The 14105-nt window shown below is 36.5% G+C and overlaps 1 protein-coding gene across 2 annotated transcripts in view; it reads right to left on the reverse strand.

Moving 5' to 3' along the window:
• The window catches only part of immp2l (inner mitochondrial membrane peptidase subunit 2), a 509027-nt gene that overhangs the window by 122694 nt on the left and 372228 nt on the right, over window positions 1-14105 (reverse strand). For both annotated transcript variants that reach the window (XM_031898959.1, XM_031898960.1), the window contains exon 4: window positions 9011-9076. In XM_031898959.1, the coding sequence (XP_031754819.1) occupies window positions 9011-9076 (66 nt within the window). The remainder of the gene's footprint in view (window positions 1-9010; window positions 9077-14105) is intronic.

Here is a 14105-nt window from a genome sequence, read left to right on the forward strand (position 1 = left end):
CAATGAAGAGCAATCTCTGACTGAGTTTAAAATTAATGAGACTGTAGCAATTGGCACATATGCTTACCAACAAATGGTTTACTTGGCCAACTAGCACTGCTGCCAAGTGAATTGATCCTTGATGACCCCAACCTTTTGATTTGCTTCTAATCACGTAAAAGCCAACAATGTGTGGCATAAACCTAAAATTAAAAATAATTACTGAGTTTTCAGTACCAATCTGCTCTCAGAAGAGAAAAATATGCATTTGTGCAGTAACATACAGTATAATCAGTGATGAGTGAATTTTTTCACCAGGCATGAATTAGTGGCAAAATTCAGCAATTCACAAATAATTGTGTAAAACTACGTCAAAAATTTGCCACAACAAAAAAACTGGCAGAGAATAAAACGCCCATTGACTTTAACGTATTAAGTGTGAGAAAAAAGGTGCATGCATAAGAAATAATTGTTGCATGCAAAAAGAATTTGTTGCTCGTAAAGCTATGTGTAGCTTAAAAAGTCCCGCTGTAGCAGTGAGAAGAAATGCCCTTGACTTAAATGCATTTAGAGTGAGAAAAAGTGGCACCACAAGAAAAAAATTTTGCACGTGTAGGGTTCCCCAGAAATTGGGTCCCCTAGGTTGGTTGCCCCCAGGATAGGCCCCAGGGAGGGTAACACTTTAGTAGTGGGACACCTTGGGTGGTTGGCACTATAAGGGTTAACTGGGATTTAGCTTCCCTGCAGTTCCATAGTTAGGCCACAGGGTGCACACAGTATATAAGGCTGTGCAGCCATGTGCCTTCAGGTCTTCCTGCCTGGGACCCCTCTGGCTAGAGGATAGTGACAGGCTGGGTCTAGTGAGTTAGATGGGTGTTATAGACCATTCTAGGAGTGGTAGACAGGATTATGTAGCTGGGCAGCTTGGCCCCACCAGGAGGCAGATGAGATTAAGATCTCCCAGCACTGATAGCTGGAGTCAGGGATACAAGAGCTAGGAATAGGAGTGTGCCTAATCTGGGGGGATAGCCGGTTGACATTTCCGGGGTGAGGTCTCCAGGGGGTGTCTGCTCGGCGTGAGTACCGGGGGTAGCCCTAGAGAGGGTATCCCGGCGTGAGTACTGGAGGGAACCCCAAAGGGAGGGTCATTTGGCTGGAGTGTGGCTGGTATCCCAAGAGAGGGGGACTTCAAAAGCCTAGAGAAGGTATCCTGACATTCTCTGTATCCTGTGTGCCAAAGCTGTCTACCACTCTGCCAATAAACACAACACTTTGTTCAGCATTACATCAGTGTGTGTGTATCTCTCCTGGAGGATCCACCTGCCTGGTAAGCAACTACCCCAGGGAGGGGGCAAGGTACCAGGGGTGCTGGGAGTTCCCACAAAGGAGCAGTATATTAAGTTCTCAGGAGGGGAGTTATAGTTCATTCTATCCCTATCCTGGGTGGAGGCACGCCAAAGTACAAAGTAATAGCTGTTCCCCCAATGTAAGCGGGGCTCAGGACTCCTGAAAGCGCCAAGTATAGTGATATATCAGCAGGTAGTGCCACATCTATTTATAAAGTGGGCTACACACGTAAAAAAAATTTGCCGCCTATTGACTTGAATGCATTTCTCAAATGGGACACATTCGCTCACTATATATATATATTCTATGTATTTTGTGGTCACAACCTCATTGCACCCCCGCCTAATGGTTTAAAATTTAGTGGTTGAGCACAACTTTCCCTTTTTTTGCTATATATATATATATATATATATATATATATATATATATATATATATATATATATATATATATATATATAAAATGTCCCATAAGCTTTATTTTTATTTATTTTTTTGCACCTAATTATAAAGGCCAGCAAGTACCTTGCTTTATGGGTACATTATATATATATATATATATATATATATATGTATTATATATATGCACTAGATCACTTTTTTTTTTTTTTAATAAACATGTTCTCTTGTTCAGTCCTGCTGTATGCAGTCCTTTTTAGGTTATAATTATATATTTCCCATATCACATTCATATAACAGGTGGTACATCATATTTCATTAAAAGCCAATTAACCTACCAGTATATTTCTGAATTTTGGGAGGAAACTCACGCAGACAAGGGAAAACATACAGATTTCTTGCAGACACCCAGGTCTGAATCAAACTCAGCACCGTAATGCTTGTAGATTGTAAGCTCTTTTGGGCAGGGCCCTCTTCACCTCTTGTATCGGTTATTGATTGCTTTATATGTTACTCTGTATGTCCAATGTATAACGCCCACTTGTTGTACAGCACTGCGGAATATGTTGGCACTTTATAAATAAATGTTAATAATAATAAAAATGCTACAAAGCAACAGCACTATCCTTCGAGACACCATCCTCTAATATCCTTAACACTTTTCTAAATGAGTTCATGCTATTTCTATATTTTTAATAATTCTTGATGCTTTGGATATGTATCTTTAGATTAACAAGTTGTGTAGTAATCAGTTATTCTTAAGGATGACTTTCTCACTAGCTAGAAACTTGCATGAACCAGGATGGATTTACACTATAACTGCTGGTTATAGTAAGCTGGTTTTTCTATCCACTGCAAAGTCATTTGGTCATTTTTGTAAAAAAATAAAAATCCTTAAATCCTTTAACTTTTTATTACAATGTTTTCCTTAGTTGAAACCTCTTTTCTGCTTGATAAATCACTTTTCATTTTGGCGGGGAAAGGTGAAATGGCAAAGTCTGATTCTTTTGACACCTTTTTAAGCATTGACATGCCTTTTACAAGGTCAGGTGGTGATCTGCGTCTGTGCTGTTTAAATATTCTCCAGGTACTGGTAGCTGTGTCAGCTTGGATTATATTTGAGGGATTTTGCATAAGTACAATGGTCACAATGGGATCTAAACATGTCTCTTTATCACTAACTAGAGAGATAAATTCTGACTTGAATTCAAGGGTCCTGGATGTGCAATGCAAAAGCTTTATTTAACTTGTCGACTATTATCATTAGAAGGCACAATATAAAAGTATCTGCACATTTATAGCCATTACATACTGTATACATCTGCTATGCCCTATACAATTAGAACCTTTTGTGCTAGTAAGAATACATATGGAGGAAATATGTACTGATTAAATCCTCCTTTGACTTTCTGAGCCTTGATGTATCACTTTCAGTATATTGAGACTGAAGCAGGCAGGTAGGTTGGGAGGCCTAGTGTATGAAGTAACATCACTAAGTAGATGGAACAGAGCATGGTGCAGAGCAAAAAGAGGTGAAGCAAGGCTGCCCAGGGCAGAGCAGGACCAGGTGATTGTATAGTTCCTGGGTCTGTCATAGCCAGAGGTGAGCAGGGCCAACATGACATTTCCAAGTCAGGCACAGTGGCTATTCCTTGTTAGTTTCCTGGGGAATTGAAGTGTGACCTGGACAGTTTTGCCTAGCTTCATCAGGAGAGTTGGGGTGAACCAGACAATTCCAGCCCTGGTCTGAAAGGCAGTGCAACAGGACTAAACACTCCAGGTAGAAGCCTGAAGCTTAACCAGAGCAGCAACAGTCACAAAGAGGGTCAAGATGTTGGAAAGGAAACACAGGCCAGGATCCCAACACTGATCAACAATGAGCTATAGGCAGAGAACATAGGTAGAGGGTGACTTTTTGGTTTCCGAAGGCAAATTTGTGATGACTATGGATTGCTCAGGAGTACTGGAAACATTTTTTTGGTAATAATTAACTAATTTAGTTGTTCATTTAAAGAAATATAAACTAAATTTCCCTTTTAAAAGAATGTATTAGTTTTTGTCTAATTGTAAAGTTTTGACCATAATTGTACTGGAAAAAATATTATATGTAAAAATAATTTAACAAGCATTCTGGCTGTGAAACAAAAGTGGCAGCAAAACCTGGGGCAGGGAGCAAGATTGTGTTGTTTTGTACATTTGCACCCTTCCTTTCATAAATAAGCCCTAGTGAATCAGGAATACGCAGTGAGAACAATTACGTTGTTGGTGATTTAGCAGCTTTAGTCAGGTATTCCATATTCAAGCAGCATATACATGTATATAATAACAATTAACCAAGGCATGGTTGGGCGGAAGGGAGTCAGCATGTTTCCAGACCTATGTTAGGGTGGAGAAGTTGGTGGGGTAGTATCTGTATTTTATGTGATGCCTTCTTGTATTTTAATTCAATACATAAGATGGACCACATTTTTTCTGTGATTATGCCGTATTGCTGGATGAAACATGTTTAATGTTCACTGATTCCTGTTCTTCGAGATCAAAACTTATTTTGGATGCTTTGTCACCAAAACAAAGTGCTGTGTCTGTCATTGCCCTTAAGTGCAAAACACATAAGGCTGTATCAGGAGGTTTTTTAAGTCATAAAGTATTTTTTTTATTTTTGGTCTGAGCATGGATTCCCTAAGTTCCTAAATCTTTATGGATTTAGGAAAACAAAAAAAACCTTATTTGCACAAACTTTTGCCAGATAAAAGTTCAAGTGTACCAAATAATACCACAAATAACAAAAGTGCAATATACCAAATTAGAAAGGGAAAAATGCAACACTGAATGATTTCATAGCTGCCTATTAGACAGCTATACCACAAACTTGATGGGACTTAAAGTGCATACATATATGAAAGATTGGCAACTAAAAGGGCATCTGTGATTTCAAAAATGACACTTACTAATACACACCAGGTGTACTTTACCACCAGTGAAATTTCTATACAAATTAAAACGTCACGGTAAACTATGCTATGCTGAAAATGATGAACATTTCACATTTGTTGTCTTAAAAAGCAAAGAATTACTGCATTTAGTTTGCCATTAATGTAGGGGAAATGAGTGTCCTGAGCCAACTTATCATGTTAATCTCCACCAATCCTATTTGTATTTTTTTTATATGATTTCCTTTTTAACAACCCTTTTCTTCATTTGGATGTTATTAACCTATGTCACATGATTCTGACCTTATTTTCAATGACCAATCATTACATACTGGAGGAGCCCAAGCCACTAACAGCACAAGGGGACAGATTTATCAATGTGTGAAGTTAGAGCAGCTCACCAAAGAAAAATTTCCCCACTCCAAATGGTAAACTTCACCTTTCATCCATTGATAAATATGCTTCTACAAACCCTTTAGGAATGATTTTACAGTGGTGAGCTCGAAATTCACATTATGATAAATCTGCCCCAAGGAGTCCATATCTACTGTCGCATTTAAAAAGATCTCCAGAGCCTTAAAGTGGCCATACACAAGCAGATTTAGCTCATTCAACCTGAGTTGGCAGCTTATATGCCCATGTATATGACCCACCAACAGACTTGCCCGACCTATGTCTGAATATTGATAAATAATTAGCCTTATCCGCGCTTACCAAATATCTCTACCCACTGTGTAGATTAAACAAAAACACCTCACCAATACTGTGAATTAGGTAAATAATTAATTAAATAAATAAATATTAATGAGCAGCTGCCTACCTCCAAACTAATCCTAAATCATATCAAAAACCATCTTAACCCAGAGTTGGCGCTCTCATAAAACACATTACCAAGTAGTGTGAATCAAACAATTTATATTTATTAGTGAGTTGTAATAAAATCAATTATACATAATAGTGTCTTATAATAAAAAATCCAAAATTAGATCAGTGCAACTGATAATCCAGTATTTAATAGAGGAACTATGAAAAATCAATAATAACCAACATGATAGTTCATCAAATAGTTAAAAAAGAATATATATAATTTAGGGAATCGGTACAATCAGATTGAAAATTGAGTATATATAGAATGCATCTAAGTAAGAAATGGGAGATAAATAGTAAAAAGTAAAAAGTAAAATTGCACACATGCCCTATCAAAATAGCACAGTAATTCTAACTACAGCAGCGTCTGCTTACCAGACACGGCACACAGTAAAATTGCACACATGCCCTATCCAGAATAGCCCAGTAATTCTACCTACAGCAGCATCTGCTTACCAGACACGGCACACAGTAGAAACGCAGATAAAACCTTAAAATGCTTCCCCGATAGAACTCAATCGGGGGAGAGATTAACAGAAGGGATAAGGATCTCGAATGGGCGCACTTATCAGTAGCGCTAAATATTCCAATGAATAGTGCGCACAAATATCGTTCAAGGGTTAGCCAGAATAAAAGTAAAACTGGATTTTGTCACCTAGGAGGACCCGTAGTTCCCACTTCGGCTCACAGCTGTGACGTCAGCATCAGGGACCTTCGGCGTTGTGCCGTATGTGCAAGCGGGTTCTTCCGACGGGGCGACCCTTAAGTAAGTTCCCGGCCGGGACCAAGGGTATTATATGAATTATTCTGTAAAGTACGAGGGGACTCACTGCCTGGTTTACTTTTATTCTGGCTAACCCTTGAACGATATTTGTGCGCACTATTCATTGGAATATTTAGCGCTACTGATAAGTGCGCCCATTCGAGATCCTTATCCCTTCTGTTAATCTCTCCCCCGATTGAGTTCTATCGGGGAAGCATTTTAAGGTTTTATCTGCGTTTCTACTGTGTGCCGTGTCTGGTAAGCAGATGCTGCTGTAGGTAGAATTACTGGGCTATTCTGGATAGGGCATGTGTGCAATTTTACTGTGTGCCGTGTCTGGTAAGCAGACGCTGCTGTAGTTAGAATTACTGTGCTATTTTGATAGGGCATGTGTGCAATTTTACTTTTTACTTTTTACTATTTATCTCCCATTTCTTACTTAGATGCATTCTATATATACTCAATTTTCAATCTGATTGTACCGATTCCCTAAATTATATATATTCTTTTTTAACTATTTGATGAACTATCATGTTGGTTATTATTGATTTTTCATAGTTCCTCTATTAAATACTGGATTATCAGTTGCACTGATCTAATTTTGGATTTTTTATTATAAGACACTATTATGTATAATTGATTTTATTACAACTCACTAATAAATATAAATTGTTTGATTCACACTACTTGGTAATGTGTTTTATGAGAGCGCCAACTCTGGGTTAAGATATGTCTGAATATTGGCCAGATATTAATCAAGTAGGTTTTAAAATCCCCCTAGACAAAAAGTGCTCTGGCACATTGATGCAGTTTCTTTCCAATGATTCTGCATAGGCCAATGATCTAGTTGCTCATACACGGTGATTGGTACCATCGTCCAAGGTACCAGCTTCTAAGCAGTTTGCAACAGTTCTAAAAACATAAACTTTCATGCAGAAATAATTTTATCAGTAGATGGACAAAAAAGTTAACTAATGATGCAGTCATATTAAAAATTAACGGGCTTCAGAAGAGTTTCAGTGGGTAGACTGAAGTTCCATTTCTCAACAAACATTTACAATAAAACAGCAATTTCTGTTAACAAACATTTACACAAAACAGAATTTCATTTTACAATCACTTACAACACTTCAACATTCATTGCCAACCAAATATTAAAGACACATATTATTAGACATTCAAATTTGATTATTTCATACAAGTTCAAATGAAGCATGGCATTTTAAATGATATATTTGTCTTTACTCTTTTATAATGAATATCAAAGATAAGCATTTAAAAGTTGACACTGCATTTTTACATAAAATTTAACTGAAGCATAAAATGGATGAAAATGTAACATTTCCATTTTTTACCATTTTTTAGGAGTCTACAGTGTATAGGTTCAATAGGCTGGTTTCACAACTTTATTTAGCTGAATCTAGAATAGAGTTGATGTTTATGCACTAAATCTACTTAGAATATGGGGTAGTTAAAGGGACCTGTCACCCTAAGAAATAATTCCAAATTATTTTCTTTTGTGTTTGTCAAGTAAAATAAACTTAACTTACACTATATAAATCTTGTTTCCTTAAGTCTAAGGGGCTGATTTACTAATCCACGAATCCGAATCCTGAATGGGAAAAAATCGGATTGGAAACGAACATTTTGCGACTTTTTCGTATTTTTTGCGATTTTTTCGTCGCCATCACGGCTTTTTCGTAAATAGTCGCGACGTAGCCGATATGACTTGCGCAAATTGTTGCAACTTTTTCGTAGCCGTTACGATTTGCTCGTATATTGTCGCGACTTTTTCGTATTGAACGCTCGTAAACGGCAGGCAAACCTTTCAGACTTTTGGAAGCCTCCCATAGGACTCAATGGCACTCTGCAGCTCCAACCTGGCCCAAGAAAAATCACGATACCGAAGCTTGAATGAATCTGAAACTTTCGTACTCGGCGCGACAGCTACGAAAAAGTCGCGCCAATTCGCGCAAGTCGTAATGGCTACAAAAAAGTTGCGACAATTTACAAAAAAGTCGTAACGGATATGAAAAAGTCGCGACAATTTACGAAAAACTCGCAAAATACCGATCATTACGAAAAAAACGCATTCGGGTGCTTTTCGGACGTTCGTGGATTAGTTAATGTGCCCCTTAGAGTTCACAATCACAGCAAGTAGAAATGCACCATTTTGTGGGCACTGCTATTAAGGCAAGTTTTGTATCACCTCAAAATCTTGTGTATCTGCCAGAATGAGGGACCTGATACCCTTGCCTATGCACTGGCTACACAATTAGATGGCAAGGAGGGAGAGGGAAAGTGAGGAGTGCATGACATCTTGGGCAGTGCTGAATGAAAAGTGAAAGTAATTGTTGTCCCACCTAAGGCATAGAGGCGGAGCAGGAACTATATGATTGACAGCTGGGATGTGTTTATTAAAAGAAAGGAATTTGGGTTTCATGCTTAATTTTAAAAGGACTTTCATTATACAGTTTTTTGTGTTTGGGTGACAGATCCCCTTTAATGTTGTTCAAGGGCACTGAACAGGAGTATGCTGAGCACCATCTGGCAGGGGCACGGCAAACATGTATATATTGTATGGATTGTGGAAAAACTATATATTAATATTATATGAATATTAATGTTCTCAAATAGTTAAATGTAGTAAAACAGTGGTAAGCTGTAAATCTGTTACAGAATGAAAGTTTTATGACTAATACCTATTTTCTGGCTTAAAAACTTACTTTACAATGTCTCCTTCAAGAGCAATCACTCGTTTAATGATCTTCTGTTCTGGGTTCTTTGGAGACCTAAAAAATGGACAAGGTTATGCAATCAGTGATTTATGGAGTGTTAGAAGAAAATGAAGGAGGAGATCCGCAATTTGATAGACACTATTAAAGTCATCAGTTTTTCCAAGCTTTTGTTGACATTGTATCAATCCAATTTAGGTTGCTTTGACATTCTAGAATTACTTGAAGAATGTATAAAGCAATCACAGTAAAAGTGCCCTTTGACCAAAGTATTACATAACATTATTATTGTGTAAAATTGTTACAAAACCTAATTATATCGTTTCCATTCTTGAACTGGAAAAGCATCATACTAAAGGCATTCAAAATTGGCTTCTAAAATATAAAATGTTACTTTATTGTAATATATTTCAAAGAAATCCCTTACTAATTTATGCTGCACAAAAATTCGATTTTTTTTCAATTAGATTTAGATTAAAATGTTTACACAGTAATAGGAGTGCTTGACCATATATATTTTTACCCCCAAATAGAAAGGCAAGGCAAAATTTCCTCAAGTTCTTTTAATACAGAAGACAGAAAGTACATATCCATCAATCCACACAGTGAATGGTAGTGGGTGGAGAACTATAGGTTTTTAGAGTGATTAACTGTTCAGACCAGATGAGCCCACTGATCTTTTTTCTAATCATATATCTTTGGCTCCCAAATACTTTTAAAATACACTATTGCTGTTATTACATTTGTCAAAAATTAGGTATAATAATGGTGTCCCTGCTTATCCACCATAACAATTATTGCATAATTAGGATCCCATGGCAAAACAATGCTTTGAATAAGTGTTCACACCCTTGGATTATAATCTGAAACCAAAATGGCTTTAATTGGGGCTTAATCACTGATGTAGAAAAAATAATTAATAATGTCAGAAAAAAATGTACATCATGTTAAAAATTCTGCACTAACAAAGAAAAAAGTCTTGTTTGCGTAAGTATTCACCCCCCTTGCGGTGAAACCCCTAAATAAACTGTGGTTCAATTAACTGCCTTTAGTAATCACATGAAAAGCAAAATGAAGTTTGCCCAGAATACTGACCTGCACTGAATTGGTCACATTGTATTTCTGGGGACTAATGGAGGCAAGTTTTTTTTTTGTGGTTCCATCCATATATAATGAATAATCCATCTCACCGATTTTGCCTGCTCCTGGATTTTACACTATGGGGCACATTTACTAATCCATGAAATGCTCCGAAGGCGTTCGAATGCGTTTTTTTCGTAATGATCGGTATCTTTGCGACTTTTTCGTTGCCATCGCGACTTTTTCGTATTTCCCCGGAATTTTTGTCAACTTACCGAAATTTTCGGATTGAACGAAAGAACGTTCGTTGCACAACGAATGTTCTTTCGTGCGCAAGTGCACTGATCGAGCCCATGCAGACATGCACTGAAGGATCAAAGTCAGAAAGGTTTTCCCGGCATTTCCGATCGTTCAATACGAAAAATACGAAAAAGTTGCGACGGTGACGAAAAAGTTCCGAAATTTTCGTTTCCAATACGAATTTTCGCCGTTCGGGATTCGGATTCGTGGATTAGTAAATGTGCCCCTATTCCTTTCTGGACCACTGAAACACACAAAATGGGGGTTCTACTGTATTGTGAGTTAGTGGTTGAGCACAACTTTCCCTTTTTTGCTATAGTTTATCCAGGAACAGTGGCCAGTTCCCTGATGTAGCTCCCACCCTTCCCAGCAACAGTCAGGTGATCCTAGTGGAGATAATAAAAGGGCAACCATTTGGGGGTTATAACCTTGAAAGCAAGTACATTATAGGTAAAACGCATTCCATTTGTTAAATGTATATTGAAGCAGTTGAATTCTTAATAATTCACATAAGTAAGTGTAGGACTGGTCAGAAAGGATGACTTTTAGCTTAATGCACAAAATGTCTTAATGTCCTATATATAGTGATAATGGGTGAGTGCAAAGGATATCTTGTTGGGTTCTACTGTATTAACATACAGTATGTACTGTATATGTGTGTGAGCATATGCCCCACAATACAAAATGTATTTTGTACAATATTGTATCCACAGGAAACATATATACAGTATAACACAAAGGACAAAAACCACCATTTTCGTCACACAATCAGTAATTCGATTGAGGCTATTTCTACAGCATTGTTGTGATCTTTCAAAGTGTATCTTCACACAACTGGTCAGCCTCATTAAAAGTGACATAATAGGAATTCAATATGCATTATGACCTTCATGCCTTGTATAGGAGAAATTTTATGGATGTCAGTCCCTTATTTCTTCTTTCTTTTTTTTTTTTTGTTTTTTGTTTATTGTGTTACCTAAGAAGGTATTTTTAAATATCTTCATAAGCATTTCTAGTTGATTAGCATGTATACTTTGATAGCTAATTACTGACCCTGGTGATAATTCACACCCACTCAGCAATAATTGTAATGACCTTCAATATGAATTAGTTTAAATCAGGACACAGAATGCTCAATCACTAAGTAGTCACTTTTTGCCAATAGTAATATTGCACATCTAAAACTTTGATCTACCAAAGACACTCCAGGGAATGTTTTATATATAAATTATGCTTCTTTTAAAGAGCTTAATTTGGGATTAGTTAAGGTAATTTAATGAAACTGTTAAACTAAAAGGAACCACTCAATACATGAAATAATTAGACTTCACTAAAACACAATATGTATGATGCCTAAACTGTTTTTATCATGATTTTTCTTTTACACTTTTATATAGTAAAAACAATATCTTTATAATTCATAAAAATGTGACACACCTCAGTCAGCACATTAACAAAATAAATAACGATTAGGTATTTCTGTATAATTTAACACATGCAAAAAGCAAGAGAAATTAAGTGACTAATGTGAGTCACAGTGGCAGAGATTTATATGCAGTTCAGTTGACTTCCTACCAAACAATCTAGCAAACAAACTGCTATTATGCCTTTACTATTAAATTACTGAAAGTTTTTGGCTGTACTAAGTACCTATTACCAATGGTCTGACAAGATGACCCCTGGTTAATATGTGATTGTCTCTTCTGGCTGTCTGAAGGATATCATGACACTACAGATTGTCTGTTGGAGGTGATTGGGAAAGGTGGTACTAAAGGGTCTGATATGTGTTGAAGGCTTAAACAAGCAAATAATATTATGAAACATTTAAACCCCCCTTTTTACATTTTCTTGGAGACCAAATAAATATAAAAATGGCTGTAAAATGGGTGTAAACCACAAGAAAATGGGGAAAACTTCAATGTTTCACAAAAAGTAACATTCATAGGGGATAAACCAGTGTGTTTAAGGAAAATGGGCCAAATTTGTGGCATAACGTGCGTGAAAACAACTTAAAATCTGGGAAATGTTCCCACTGAAATGCATCATGTTCTGCCAGCAGATTCAGGCCTTGTAGGTTGAATCTATTCACACCTTTTAGACCCTGGTCTTTGTGCTGCAGGTCAGATGAGCCCTGGTCTAACTACAACACTGCCTACTGCAAGTCTGCAACGTAGCATTTACTAGTGGATGCAGCAATGCACATGGAATGATGCCTGAAAGATATAGCTGCCCACAACCATGAACACAAGTCACTGACCAAAAACGATGAACAGACATCTGCAAAGCACATCAAGTTACAAGACGAAATTTGCCTGTCAGAAGAACAGGTAAGAACATTTCCACAAAAAAATAATTTAATTGCTTTAGAAATAAGCATTAGAATAAAAATATTATTTCTGTTAAAATAGTATTTAAAAATAAAAAGGAAAGCCATTTTGTATAGATTACAGAAGAGTTCTCCAAAACACAAAAGCACAAAGCAGGCAGCAGAGATGACATCTGGAATCTGTATACATTACAGAAGGGTTGCACTACATAATGCAATACATATGTTCCCATCTAGGAAAATAAGATGAATAATAATGTTGTTAAAAAGAACAGAGGAGGACAGGTGGAGCTGCTTCCTGACCATGATAAACAGAATTTCATAATTAATACCTATACCTTCTATTACGTCTTGAAACAACATCACCATTTTGCTACTTCCTCATTAGTGCATGGTGAATATTTTTTTATTGTAGATAATTATTACGCAAATATAGCAATATTGTTGTCTTACTGCAAACTTTTTGCAAAATATGTAACTATCTTAGTCAGTGGCAAACAAACATTTTGTAAAATTGAAAATGTTAGAAGAATTGTAACATGCTACAAGGATAAAATAGAATGATAGAGCATATCCAGGTATTCTTCAACAATACAGGATATAATTGACTACATCATAGTTAAATTGATGTTCTAAGTTGTTTTATTATTTTCAGCATTGCATTTCAAAGTCATTTCATTGTAGCCTCTTAAATAACTTTGAAGCAATAGTTCTATACTATTTAGAATTCAAACAATGTAGCCCTACAGTTATATGTACTTGACCTCCTTTATGTTAACAAAGACACTCTATTAATTATTTGCTGTTTAAGCTGCTTGCTTAACCTCATTTGCTCTCTTTTTAAACTGTTGATAGACCCCCATGGATCCATGAATGTGACCTTTACATTAGAGGTTTCGATTCTGAGTTTCCTTTTTGACAGCTGTTATACTGACTGATCCAGAACATTTTGCATTAACAGAAGTTAAGGGACATTTACGTTATACTACAGTGTCAGTTTACGAAACAAAGTTGTTATAAATAGTTTATAATTTATATTTTTATTATAATTGCTGTATATATTATTTGTAGTTTACAAATAAAGAATTATTTTTAAGAGAAAATAAAAGTCAAAAAAATAACAATATCTTGGTTCTATGGGTTATAGGAAGTAGAAGCAAAAACATAAATATTACATGTGGAGTGTGAAGTGTCACTTCTTGGTCAGATCCAACTCAGGATGGCTCCAATGTGTGATTATAGACCCTATAAAACAAGGGTCCTCGTAGTCTTAGGTTATCCTACACAAACAGGCACTCAGCTTGTTCCTGGAGTTGGCTATTTTGTCACCTTCACTTGCACTCTCGGCTTTAATATGAGGTGTAAGAAAGTCATTCAAAT

The sequence above is a fragment of the Xenopus tropicalis genome, chromosome 3 (assembly GCF_000004195.4).
Source record: "Xenopus tropicalis strain Nigerian chromosome 3, UCB_Xtro_10.0, whole genome shotgun sequence".
Classification (NCBI taxonomy): Eukaryota; Metazoa; Chordata; class Amphibia; order Anura; family Pipidae; genus Xenopus; species Xenopus tropicalis.